The sequence below is a fragment of the Neomonachus schauinslandi genome, chromosome 5, assembly GCF_002201575.2.
Source record: "Neomonachus schauinslandi chromosome 5, ASM220157v2, whole genome shotgun sequence".
NCBI lineage: Eukaryota > Metazoa > Chordata > Mammalia > Carnivora > Phocidae > Neomonachus > Neomonachus schauinslandi.
In genome coordinates this window covers 124,887,383-124,901,122 of record NC_058407.1, presented here as the reverse complement: position 1 = coordinate 124,901,122, position 13,740 = coordinate 124,887,383, and the positions used below count along the sequence as shown (strand labels likewise).

General features: G+C 43.4%; 1 protein-coding gene across 2 annotated transcripts in view; it reads right to left on the bottom strand.

Moving 5' to 3' along the window:
- Positions 1-13,740, bottom strand: part of FRMD4A (FERM domain containing 4A) — a 293,292-nt gene that overhangs the window by 87,106 nt on the left and 192,446 nt on the right. For both annotated transcript variants that reach the window (XM_044915543.1, XM_044915542.1), the window contains exons 6-7: positions 6,941-6,997; positions 5,993-6,015 (exon numbers count right to left, since the gene is read on the bottom strand). In XM_044915543.1, coding sequence (XP_044771478.1) covers positions 5,993-6,015; positions 6,941-6,997 — 80 coding nt within the window. The remainder of the gene's footprint in view (positions 1-5,992; positions 6,016-6,940; positions 6,998-13,740) is intronic.

Below are 13,740 nucleotides of genomic sequence, written 5' to 3'. Positions count from 1 at the left end.
ACTATTCCAAACACCACTGTCTGAGACTAATTATCTAAGAGTCTCAGCAACTCTATTTCGCTCACTATATGATTACTACCAGTCTGTTTCTTTCAAGAAGCCAATTAAAAAATTGCTGGAAAACATATGCCAAATGATCAAATGCCCCAATAATGATTTAAAGCCAAGCTTGCTTTAGTAGTAGTAAAATTTATGGAAATGCAAAGTAATGATATCAGTGGACTCAGAACTGTGATTTACAGGCTGGTGCCTTAGATTAATCAACTTTCAACACCGGGCAAGAAAATAACATTGTCATCTTTGTAAAGATAGTAATCTACACTAATGTTTATGTTATTAAAAAAGTCTTTCCGGGTGCCTGGGTGGCTCAGTTGGTTAAGCGACTGCCTTCGGCTCAGGTCATGATCCTGGAGTCCCGGGATCGAGTCCCACATTGGGCTCCCTGCTCAGCAGGGGGGTCTCCTTCTCCCTCTACCCTCTTCCCTCTTGTGCTCTCTGTCTCTCATTCTCTCTCTCTCAAATAAATAAATAAAATCTTTAAAAATAAATAAATAAATAAATAAGTCTTTCCGAAGAAAACCAGCTCTTTGTCTTCTTTTCCTGTGGATCTTCTAAAATTCTGCCTTTAACTTATGACTGCCTGAAAGGTCTCGTTCTGGTCTGACAAAAAGGCCCACAAACCTGGAGTTTTCAGACACCAAAGGGCCAAGCTTCATTTACGTTAATGCAGAAATGCTTGTTGAAAAGGCAGAAAAGATTTCAAACAAAAGACAAAAAATCAAGAGGGTATACTTTTTTTTTGTCACAGAAATTTCATTTTGTCTTTCCAGACTAGTGAACACACGGTCCCACAGTTTACAGAAGATAAAATATCAAAAGGTCATTACTTTTTTTTTTTTTTTTGCTTCTAACTATACCCCCAGAGACCTGAGAACATGCAGCCTGTGAAAGTTAAAGGGAATTTCCCAGCACATATAAATACTCCAACTCCTCTCCTGAAAGGGAGGGAAAAATCAATTTCCCCTGTGATGGAGGACTGCTCACTCCTTAGTACTGACTGAGTAATGCAATGCTCTGTTTTAGAAAACATTATTATTTCTATTATTAATATCTTATTATTATTTTAAGAAATGGAATTAGAAGCCTGTAGGTTGCTAAACGGGACACGGTGAAATTTCTTACCTACTCCTGAACTCTGCTGAGCTAATACTTGGACCTGCATTTCACTTTGTACAGATGTCATATAAACTGACCCCAAGTACTCGATCACAGCTTCACTTCTTTTCCTGTGGTTGGCTGTGTTTATTTTGGAACAGAGAGCCTGCAGATGTAGGTTTCCCTTCTCCTGCCCCTTAGGCACATGACAGGCTCGGCAGAACAGGTAAGCAAAATGTGGCCCACAGACCTTCACGTGAAATGTTAATATCAGTGTTTTCCAGGTGCTGTTTGCTTACTGGTCCTGATAAATCTTATACTGGTAGAATCCTGTTTTAATGATTAGCATCAGTACATCTGGTCCTCTATAACAAAGATATTTCCAGGTCCCAACAGACGGCCCAGTGTAACAGAGCTTTACTGATCTGGTTTCAATAAATCTTAACAAAAAATTCTATATAACAGATGTTTTTTCACTAGTCCCTGTTAATGTTTGGATGGTTCTTTATATTAAAGGTAGTGTGATTTGGGCATTTAGTTGTGCTGTTCAGCATAAGCTATTTTTTAATCGATTGATTTGACAAAATGTTTAAGAACGATTTTTCTTTCCTTTTCTCGCAGCACCCTTCTGGAAGTATCAAAAGGGCTGATAGAAAGTAAAATGTGAGGTGATTCTCCAAATCAAGATAAGAGACTGGTCACGAGGCTTTTCAGTAAAGGTCCCCTTAGAGAAAAAAAAAAAAAAAATCAAGTTTTTGCATACAATGTAGCAAGAAGTCTTCTGTTAAATTACATCAGAATGTAACTATACAATCTGGATGTCCTGTTCAGTTGATTCAATGAGGTGTTCCAGCACTGACCTTTTTAAGGAAGAGATTATTATTTTCCTATAATAACTCAAGGTTTTTTCTTTAATTTTTTAAATAGGAAATATCGGTGTTCAGCGCTCAAACCACTGCAGCGTTTGTGATGCATAAAGTATGTATAAATCACGGGGAGTGTTTGTTAGCTGACCAATGTCCAGAAGCGATTATCAAATAAGAACTTTCTGTTTTTAAACAGCATTGATCCTTCTCAACCTAACATCTGCCTACAGAGCCGCCACGCTTAGCAATTCTTAGGCTATTCAATGGTTTTTAAACAGAAACGCCAACTCTACATTTCCGGATTGTTGATGGACACTCATTTTTGTACACAAACAGACACCAGGAAGGGAAGTACGATTATCATGCTGTGCTAAGGAAAATAATACAAGTGAGAAAATATTATTTTTAGATAAGACCACTTCCTAAACCTTTAATGCTATCTCACAAATCTGTCCCATTATGTTAGAATATGAACATGTATGACACAGATTTCTTCCTACCAGGGACAATGCTTCGTATCTATCTAGACCCCGGTCATTTTCTTTCAGCAATGCTCAACCCAGCATTTCATGGCCAAGTCCAAGAAGACAGGACGGTGAGCATTTCCACTCATTGGAAAGAAAAGGGAGTTATGTAAGAATAAGCCTTCAGGGCTCTGCTGGGCAAAATGAGTCCAAAAGAAGAAACAGAACAGCCTGTGAGGATTTTGATTCTGGGTTGTCCGTACACAGTTCTCCTTCTATTAAAGTATATCAGCACTTTTGACTTCTCCTTTTTGTAAAAAAAACCCGTTTCCTCTTGTATTTCAAGGAAACTGCTCCCATAATTTGTAGATGTTTAATATTCATTCCCCTCAATGTAATTCATATATATTCACTGACACGTAAATATATAGAATAATAGCACCCCCAGGGGCAAAATAGCCTTCTAGGAAGTTAGATTCAGGACCCTCCAGTTATGAAAGTGTTACTTTGTCTTTCGTGTGTGACCATTAGTTTAAAAAGGCTCTTTAAGCCTCTAGATTCTAGAATATCCTAGACTTAAGCCCTGGACCATGCCTTATTTAAAAGCCCTCTGCAGGGGCACCCAAGTGGTTCAGTCAGGTAAGTGTCTGACTCTTGAATTCGGCTCAGGTCATGATCTCAGGATCCAGGGATCAAGTCCCGCGTGGGGCTCCACACTCAGTGGGGAGTCTGCTTGAGATTCTCTCTCTCTCCTTCACGCTCTGCTCACACTCTCTTTTTCTCTCTCTCTCTAAAATAAATAAATAAATCTTGAGGTGCCTGGGTGGCTCAGTCATTAGGTGTCTGCCTTTGGCTCGGGTTGTGATCCCAGGGTCCTGGGATCGAGCCCTGCGTCGGGCTCCCTGCTTTGCAGGAAGCCTGCTTCTCCCCCTCCCTCTGCTGTTCCCCCGGCTTGTGCTCTTGCTCTCTCTCTGTCAAATAAATAAACTAAAACAAATAAATGAATAAATGAATAAATAAATAAATCTTTAAAAAAAATTAAAAGCCTTCTGTGGTGTTCTCTGTATTCTAAACCGACATCTCATTTTATTGACACTGTTCAGGAAGATGTATTATATTTACAGGGTATGTATACAAGTCGAGGTCTTCCAGTTAAATACAACTAAGGTGGCACAGCTCTGCATTAATTATTAATAGGGCAAAAGATAACTCTAAAATACTCAATTATGAGAATGGGACATCTAACATGCCTAATGTTCAGCCACCAAACCAAAAATGATCAACGTCAATGTTCTGGGGCTTTCCCTGGGCATAGGTGGGAAGAGGCCCAAACAAGGAATTTAGAAGTACTTCTCTTCTTCCCAAACTCCAGGTGGGAAGAGGCCCAAACAAGGAATTTAGAATCACTTCTCTTCTTCCCAAACTCCAGGCCCCGGGAGCCTCCAAACGGGCCTGCTGCAGACACCGGGTGTTTATCAGGGCACCGCACATAATAGATCACCTCCACCTTCCACGATGGGAGTGCTAGGCTGGCAGATAAACTGACCTTTGGGCTAAGGTGTCTGACCTCTCCCTCCCCTGGCGGCTAGTTCTCTCGCCAGACAGCTGGGGACAAACAAACCGAGAGGCAGCGCTTTGACAAATGAAGCTAAAGCAGGATCCTTTGTTTCCCACAAGCTGGCATTCCACAAGCTCATTAGGGGGCCATGAATTACTGGGAGGCCAGGCCTACACATCCTCCTCCTTGGCAATCCCTGTGGCCACACGTTCCCATGATCTGGGGGGCCAGACTCCGCTGGTCCCAGTTCACATTCCATCCTGTCAGGGGACTCTCAAAAATAAATAATATTTACAGCAGAGTTCAGAGCTCGTGAAAGCCAAGGGGAGAAAAGTACCTTCAGAGAATCCACTGGACCTGTGGTTGTTAAAACGATTTTTCATGAGACCAGAAACCTTTGTAAGTATAATGACCCTGCACTTATCAACCCCCCCCAATTCCAATGTTAAATGAAGGGCATAAAAAAGTAACAACTATAAAAAACAGGATATCTTCAGGATATAGAAAATGTTTCATTCAACAAATGTGGTCAATGGTCATTGGCCACCTACAATGTTTAAGGTCTCCAGCTCAGGCTGTAAAACAGCCTTAGTTTAAAAAAAAAATTGACTATCTCTGCTTTATAGCAAGAACTTGGGAAGTCTAAATAAAAGGGGCCTGGAGGTCTCCTTATGCAAATATTCAAACTGAGCTGAAGGGACTAATTTTAGAATCCGGGGTAAACACACTGCAACTCACCAGCTAGATCCAGCCCTCTGCCTGTTTTTATATGGCCCACGAGCTAAGAATGGCTTTTACATTCTTTAAATGGTTAGGAAAAAAAAATCAAAAGAATAGTATTTCATGATACAAGAAAAGGTATACAGAATTCAGATTTCCAAGTTTATAAATAAAGTTTTATTGGAACACTGTTACGTTCATTTATTTACCTACTGTCTGTGGCTGCTTTTACATTTGCAAAGGTAGAGCTGAGTAATGACAACAGAGATTGTAGGGCCTGCAAAACCCAAGATATTTACGTTACAGATCAAATCCACCAAAGCATGAGAACACACACAAGTTCCTTCAAGGAGTAGAGGCAGGATTTGTTTTTCTTTTTAATGCCAATTTTGCTAATTTCCTATCGATAAGCCAGAATGCTATGCCCTGACACTCTGTTTTCTTGGACCTTTAGACCCTGATTCTAACACACAGGCTATCCCAGACATCTCTCAGGGAGTTCAATAACATAGAATACCAGGAGTCACGTCTTCTTTGAGCAGACAGTCCTGTTGGTGTGGGGCTCCCCTCCCTATTCTGTACAGGCTCCAGTCGCGATCATGAGAAGCTGAGAGGCAATGCAACCACGTGGGGTGGCAGGCGATGCCTCAGGGAATGAACGGCAAGGCTGAAGCTGGCATTTCTACGGGGTTAATAAGCAGCCCACAGTGTCCCCAGTGGTTAAGTGTTGACATTCTCTCCAGTGTACTATCCAGAGAAGGAAGAAAAGTAGAAGCGGAGGACTGTAATACTTTTATGAAGGAAATCTCCCTATGGCATAGCATTTGTCCTCTGGAGGGTCAGGGGACTAAAAATGAGAGAGAGAAAAAAAGATATCCACATCACAGGGTTATCTGAAGCCCTAGTCACACCAGAGTGGTGATTCCCAACTCCATGGACACACTTGGGCAACCTGACAACCCTCTAGACAATGGCCATGGGTGACACTGGGTGCGACTCTCAGCTTTTAGTCACCTCTAGGCTTTTCATTTAGTACAGAAGATCCTCCTTGCTATTATAACGTTTCCTCTGCCTGAGGTAGTTGGAGCTCATCATTAATATATAATATGAGAGCACTGTCCTCCTACAAAGGATCCAAAGAATAATTTCTTTTAATAGAGATGTTACAGAGCACATGACCCCCCCAAAATAACAAAACCAAAAAACCCCCCAACCTTTTGTAAACTCACCTAGAAAAATCTCCCTTTGCCTCCTGTAGAAGAAAAAAAGTCAATGTCAGTGAAACGTTCCAGTCCAGTGTGCCAGACTTTCAAACACATTCCCTGGTCACAACAACTTCTGTACTGAGGAAGCTCAGCTTACTACTTCTGTTGTCCTATCTGCTACAGGAAGCCGACAAGGAAAGACCAGGCATTTGCCACCTGAATCCGAGACACTAAATCACACTTTAGAAAGTTATATACAAAGAAAGCGATCCATAATGGCAAAATACACATTTCCCCTTCTTAGACCCTGGTTTACCTTTTTCTAGTTTAAAGATTCGGAATCGGAAGGTGTGTCTGGGTAGAGCTGTCTCTGTCTCGAGTTAATTGTGTTGTCTTGTACTGCGGGCTCCTTCCCGATTATACTACAGAGGAACCATGGAACCTTTAATGAATCTAGCACCATGCCTTGAATATGGTAGTTGTTCAATAAAGCTTTCTGGGAGAAATAAATTAATGACCTTCTTTCAATTCATCTTGCCAGTGTGACTAATTTGTCATTGTTGCTAATTTTCATTAATAACTCTTTTACGCATAAGCTAACGGTCTCTCCTTGCCTTTCCACGCGGTATGAAATGATTCTCTTGACAATTAATTCTGCTATTGACTTGGCTTTCTCCAGAGTGGGGAGGGCACCAAACCTGAAGAAAATGGAGTCACTGAATGATCTCAGTTTCCCCCAGACTCAAATGATATACACACAGTTTTTCCTTTGCAGAGAGACACCGTGCTAAAACTTGGGAATACCAGAAGCTCCTATTTACTGCTACGGCGTAGCTCCTTCCCGTTAGTGCTATAAATAATTAAGACGATGAATAGGGAGAGGATATGGCAGCTAGCTGTGGATGCTAAATCTTATTCCTGTCTCTTCTGGGTCTGGCTCTGGGATGCACAGATGAGGGCAGAACTACCTACCTGTAAAATATAGGAGGCCAATTCAAATACCACTTCACTGTCAACGTCGATCAGCTCCTGAAAGGAAAAATCAACAAGGAAGGTAAGTTTGGTACTTTTACTGATTTCTTTACAACATCTCCTTAAAAAAAGGCCCGGTCTTCCTTTTCTGAGCTATCCCCCAGAATCTCAAACCCTCAGAATATCTGTGGTCTGAATGACTTGACCCCAAATGCTCCCGGACATCCCATTCACAGCTTTCAGCCAGAAGGGACCCAGTGGTCCTGGGCCTTCTCAGTCACCTCAAAGGCCTTATCTGTTAAATCTTGAGAAATCAGGTTGTGGGCCAGTCCTGAGTGTTTTACAAATTTGTTAATCTGGTTCATCAATGGAGTAAGGTTACTTGATATCCAATTGTGTTTTCTTTGTAAACTCTACCTTAGAACCAGGAATAAGGCTTTATTGAAGGAAAAAAAAAAAGTCATAACAGGATTGTAACTCTTCAAATTAAAAGGAAATGAAATTAAAAATACAGTTTCTCATCGCAATGGCCTCATTGCTTCAAGCACTAACAGTTGGATGTAGCTGTTGGCTACCATGGGTTCGGAGCAGATACAGAGCACTTCCGTCATTGCAGAGAGTTCTTTAGACCAGCATTGCCACAGAATCTAAGTTTATTTATTTATTTTTTATTTTTTTAAAGACTTAATTTATTTATTTGTCAGAGAGAGCGAGCACAAGCAGGGGGAGCGGCAGGCAGAGGGAGAGGGTCCCCGCTGAGCAGGGAGCCCGATGTGGGGCTCCATCCCAGGACCCTGGGATCTGACTGAGCCACCCAGGTGCCCCACAGAGTCTAAGTTTAAAAATGCTTCTTTCCTTAAATATTTAATCATGGGGTGTCTGGGTGGCTCAGTCGTTAAGCGTCTGCCTTCGGCTCAGGTCATGATCCCAGGGTCCTGGGATCAAGCCCCGCATCGGGCTCCCTGCCCGGCGGGAAGCCTGCTTCTCCCTCTCCCTCTGCCGCTCCCCCTGCTTGTGTTCCCTCTCTCGCTGTGTCTCCCTCTGTCAAATAAATAAAATCTTTTTTCAAAAAAACATTTAATCACGATCTATGGATATGGTCTTAAAAGGACATAAACCTCTCCGTGGTTTTTGAAAAAAATCGAATACATATATATTTCAATATGTATATAGTTCATATCTGTTTCCTAAACACCTGTTTAAGGTGTAATTGATACACAAAAAACCTGCATGTTTAATATATACAATTTGAGGAGTGAGGCCGTGTGCAAACATCTGTGATACCATCACCACACTGAAGGTGATAAACACATCCATCACCTCCAAAAGGGTCTTCGTGTCCCTTTATGTGTGTGTGTGTTTACCACATGGTACAAAACACTTAACATGAGATCTACCCTCTTCACAGATTTTAAGTGCATGACACTGTATTGCCATATACAGTTTAGATCTTAGAAACAGAGGGTAACTCTGGGGCGCCTGGGTGGCTCAGTCGATTAAGTGTCTGCCTTCCGCTCGGGTCATGATCCCAGCATACTGGGATCGAGGCCAGAGTGGGGCTCCTTGCTCAGCGGGGAGCCTGCTTCTCCCTCCCCCTTTCCCTCTGCTGCTTCCCCTTCTTGTGCTCTCTCTCTCTGTCAAATAAATAAGATCTTAAAAAAAACAAACAGAGGGAACTCTGGAGTCCATTAGCACAGAAAAATAATAAACAAATGAACTAATGTACTTCCGTTTTGAAACTTCAGTAGAAATGTCCATTTTTTTCTTTTTCTCTCTCTCATATCACTAGATGCTACAGCGGACGGGACCACAGCACGTTAGAGCTAAGCAAGGCTTCGACGACACCAGCTAGCCCCGCCCTCTGCTTTTATTGAGATCAGAAATCCAAAAATGTCAAAGGACTCTCCCAAAGCCACAAGGCCTTAAGAGGAGGCTGGAAACAATCCTGCAACCTCTCGTCTAGCAGGTGACCTCCCGGAGTGCATGCATTCGCCTAAGTCAATAAGGATTCAGGGGTTATCACCTGACATTTGTTAGAATGGCTATTATCAAAAAGACAAGAAATGGCATGTGTTGGCGAGCATGTGGAGGAAAAGGAACCCTTGTGCACTCTCAGTGGGGGTGTAAAGTGGGGCAGCCTCTACAGAAAACACAATGGAGGTTCCTCAAAAAATTAAAAATAGAAATAGCCTATGACCCAGCAAGTCCACTTCTGGGTACTTGTCCAAAGGAAATGAAAACACCAACTCGAAAAAAGATCTTCACCCCCCTGTTCACTGCAGCATTATTTATGACAGCCAGCTGTAAACATGGAAATAACCTAAGTGTCCATCAACTGATGAATGGATAAAGAAAATGTGGGATAGACACACTATGGAATATTACTCAGCCATAAAAAAGGACGAAATCTTGCCATTGGAACACCATGGATGGATCTTGAAGGCATTATGCTAAGTGAAATAAGCCAGACAGAGAAAGACGAGTATTATATGATATCACTTATACGTGGAATCCAAAAGAAAGAAAGAAAATTCAAATTCATAGATACAGAGAACAGGTTGGTGGTTGCCAGAGGCAGGGGGGTGGCAGCGGGGGAAGTGGGTAAAGGGGATCAACAGGTAAAAACTTCCCAGTTTATAAAATAAGTAAGTCCTGAGGATGTAATATACACCACAGTAACTATAGTTGTTATTATACCATATATTTGAAGGCTGCTAAGAGAGGTAGATCTTGAAAGTTCTCATCGCAAGAAAAAAAATGTATATGTGGGGTGATGGATACTAACTAGACCTACTCTGGGAATCATTTCACAAGGTACACAAATATTGGATCATTATGTTGTACACCTGCAACTACTATGTCAATTCTCTTTCTAGTAAAAAAAATAAGGACTTGGTCTCTGCCAACATGTTCTCAGAACTGTATCTATCATCAAAGTTAGCTAAAACTAGAGTTACTTTTCCCTTGAATTATAAACCAAACTCATGGTTTTCTAATTAATTTCTTTTTGTGGTCCACAACTGGATCATGGAATTCAAAACAACACACTCAAGCAAGCCTGTATCTTTTGAAGGAGGGATCTCATTTGGGCTCTTTCAGGCTCAGTAATTACAAAGATGGATAATCATATTTGCTACCGAACCACCTTAGAAATGTGGGCTAAGAGAACCAAGGAGAGAGCAGATGGAAGAATCAGGCACAATAATTCTTTATGCGTAACCAGCCGAGAGAGCTTTATGGCCACCATAATTGATATAGACTGTCAGGGCTGGGAGACAGAGGAATGCGTGCAATTGCCCTTCGGGGATTACCAGATCCCATCAGAATGTAAATCATTTAACAGTGTACAAATTAACAGGAACACTGTCCAGGGTTTCCACAATGGCCCATTTCTACTCACACGCCGTTCCTTTCCATTCCCACCAAGGACATGCTGAGCGCTCACGCGCACGGTCCCGTACGGGGATGTGTGCTCTCCTGTCAAACATTTACACCCACAGTGCAGCTAATGGTCGATGGCGGGCTAATCGTTAACCTTCGAGGAGAGGCTTATAACTAGCATGCAACTCAAAACCAGCCATCAGGAACAACCCTTTTAAGTGTGAACATAGCTTTTAGTTCATTATTTGACTCATCTGCTAAATGAAAATGTACCGGAGGGGAGGGGCAGGTTAGCAAAGGCAGAGGAAGGTCTTTGAAAATCTCATTTTATTTTATGCAGCCCGTTATACAATTCCAGGAGAGTCTGTCAGAGACGAACCTGGTGGTGAACATGAACTGGAATGTGCCATTATTCAGAGTCAAACCTACCAAAAATGCATGATTCAAGGCCTGCCCCAATTTACCCAAGTTCTCCCTCACCGCACCCATCCTCAGGGTAACGGGGCATCCTCGCCCTTCAACTGGGGTGAGTTTTCACCTTCTCCGACCTTGACCGTCTCCCAGGGAAGATATTAAAAAAACAGGGCGAGTCAAAACGTGGCCAGGAAGAGGGAAAAGGATTAAAGACTGAAGTGGTTCAGACAGCGTGCACGCTTACACAACCGATGGAAGAGAGTTGCCACCTAACCATCCAAAAGACAGCTCTGCCTTATTCTTACATGACTTCTCTGGCAATCCAGAGGTGGTATCTTTCACGAGTCTCTGCTCCAGCAGAGAAAATAAGCTGCATGAGACGACAAAGAGGGCATGCCAAGTCGGCACTGGGTTTTCCCTAGCTGAGGACAGCATGGGACAGGGGGAGTGGGAGAAGACCCGTCAGGGAAGAGCTGTAGGTGTTGCCCAGCTGGCCTGACCCAGAGGCCAGGGTATGACCCTCCTCTGTGCCCCTGAGGCTCTCAGAGCCACTGAAGAGGCGCATCTTCGGGGTGTTTGCTGAGCTCCAATCTTGCCTGGGAATCCAGGGTGGTCTGATGGGCATGTAAGAACTTTACCTTAGATGCACGGGTATGAAGAAGGTGCTGGCAGAAGAGAATGTGATGCCTTCTGGTTATTACGGCCATTCAGGGTGTACCCTGGGCATCCGTTTTACTTACTACTGAGTAACATGTTTGGCTTTCTTTGATCTTTTGAAAAATGCCACGGAAAGACAAAACGTGGCTATCTGCAGGTGTGCGCTTGGATGCTCAGAGTGGGGTTGGGGAGGATGGCCCCACTTCCTCCCACTCAGCATTGTTTGATCCCAGGTGATTCACTAGCTGAGGGAAGAGGCCTGAGGTCATTTATCAGCAGTGTAACTGTGAACAATATTCTCAGAAAGATTTCCATCTGTGGGTCTCCAAGAGTTCCAAATAAATGGCCCCAGGAGAACCGTGAGCGGCAGGTGTTAAAGACTTTTTCCAAAAGTACTGAGCACTGGAGGTCCTCTTCACGATCCCCTTGCTCTGAGGGGCTTGGTGGTGGTCTTCACACAGCTCAGGGATCTTAATGAAAAGCATTCCTCCGTGGTCGGATTTGAACAACAGAAATTCCAATTTTCCACATAAGATGAATAAGATAATTGTAACAGAAAACGTGATTAACCACCATACGATAGGTTGACAAGATTTCAGTGAGGATGATCTATACCAAGTCCATCCAGAACAATTTGCAGAGTCAGCCCAAGGGTTTTCTCAGTCAACCCTCACCAACCGCCACCACCCCTCTTCTTACCACAAAATGCCTAGAGATTACAGTTTCTTGCCATCCTCCTTAAGATCATTTCTACCCTCGCTGGAAAGTTCCAGGTTCTAGTTCCCATCCCCCAACGGCTCTGGGACATTGAATGAATCAACGGATCTCCTCGAGTTTCAACTTCCTCATCAGGAGAAGGGGGATAATGATTTCTTTACCAATTATTTTACTGAGTTTGGTGAGGACACGGAGGGGTGATCTGGAAACCCCAAGACACACTACAAACATCCTGGTTGTAGTATTTATTTGGGCACACGGGGGTTTGTAATCTGACCTCCCCAGTGTTGCCTCTGTTCTTGAGCACTGTTGACCATTTATAGGAATCGTTGGGAAGACGTATTTTTTTAAAGAGGAGGACAGCATTGTGTGGGTGTGTGTCTACGAGTGTGAGTGTATCATCCAAGTGGCCCTGATGCCCAGAGTTGGCCTCCCTGTGCCTGTATATGTACCCCAGGTCGTTGCACAACCCATAGCGGCAGCATGAAGATGCCTCGAGCAAACCGGGGTTGCGGTGAGGGACAGGACCGACTCGGTCTTGCACAACCGTCTTCCTTAGCCCTTTGCCAGTTTTTCATCAGTCAAGTTACTTCATGTTTGGCTGATGAGCCACTGGGGTACATGCCACTCAGGCTGGGCCCCCATGCTCTCACTTTGTGGCACAGTGATTCCTCCTGCTGTCTCCTGTTTACAGCCCGGGTCGTGACCCCGGGGAGTCTCTCTTGCAGAGGTCACAGGCACCACCAAGATAATTCACAATAAAGTGAATTTATTTCTAGAATTGAAAACAAAAGTCCCTCTCTGCCCTTTTTTCCCTCCCAGACTGTCATATGAGCACACACACTAACCCTGTAATAATCAAACTAAGAGATAAGGACTAGGATTCTGAAGGTCTGAGACTAAGACTTATGCTGGGTCCTTTGTCCTGTGCGGCCTGATTTGCGGGCTTTGTTTCTCTCAGCTTCAGATGAGATGATACAATCTGCTCACTAGCAAAGCTCTTTGAAGATCTTGGATAAAGGCCACTTACTTCAATTTCAGCGAGAGTGATGGTGTTTCGCCCTACATAGCAAATGTGGCCCAAGGATGCTTATTTAAATTTCAGTAACATGGGAGGTTCCCAGACCAATGTGGACATCTCAGAAAAGACGGAGCAAGACCCCCAGCCCACATAAAGCAGGAATTTTAAGCTTTTTCTTTTCTTTTTTTTTTAAACTGATTTTTAAAAAAAAATTCATTTATTTATTTGAGTGAGAGAGAATGAGAGATGGCACGAGAGGGAAGAGGGTCAGAGGGAGAAGCAGACTCCCCGCCGAGCAGGGAGCCCGATGCGGGACTCGATCCCGGGACTCCAGGATCATGACCTGAGCCGAAGGCAGTCGCTTAACCGACTGAGCCACCCAGGCGCCCAAATAAATAAAATCTTATTTTTTTAAATTTTTTTAAAGATTTTTTATTTATTTATCTGAGAGAGAGAATGAGAGACAGTGAGCACAAGAGGGAAGAGGGCAGAGGGAGAAGCAGACTCCCCGCCGAGCAGGGAGCCCGATGTGGGACTCGATCCCGGGACTCCAGGATCATGACCTGAGCCGAAGGCAGTCGCTTAACCAACTGAGCCACCCAGGCGCCCA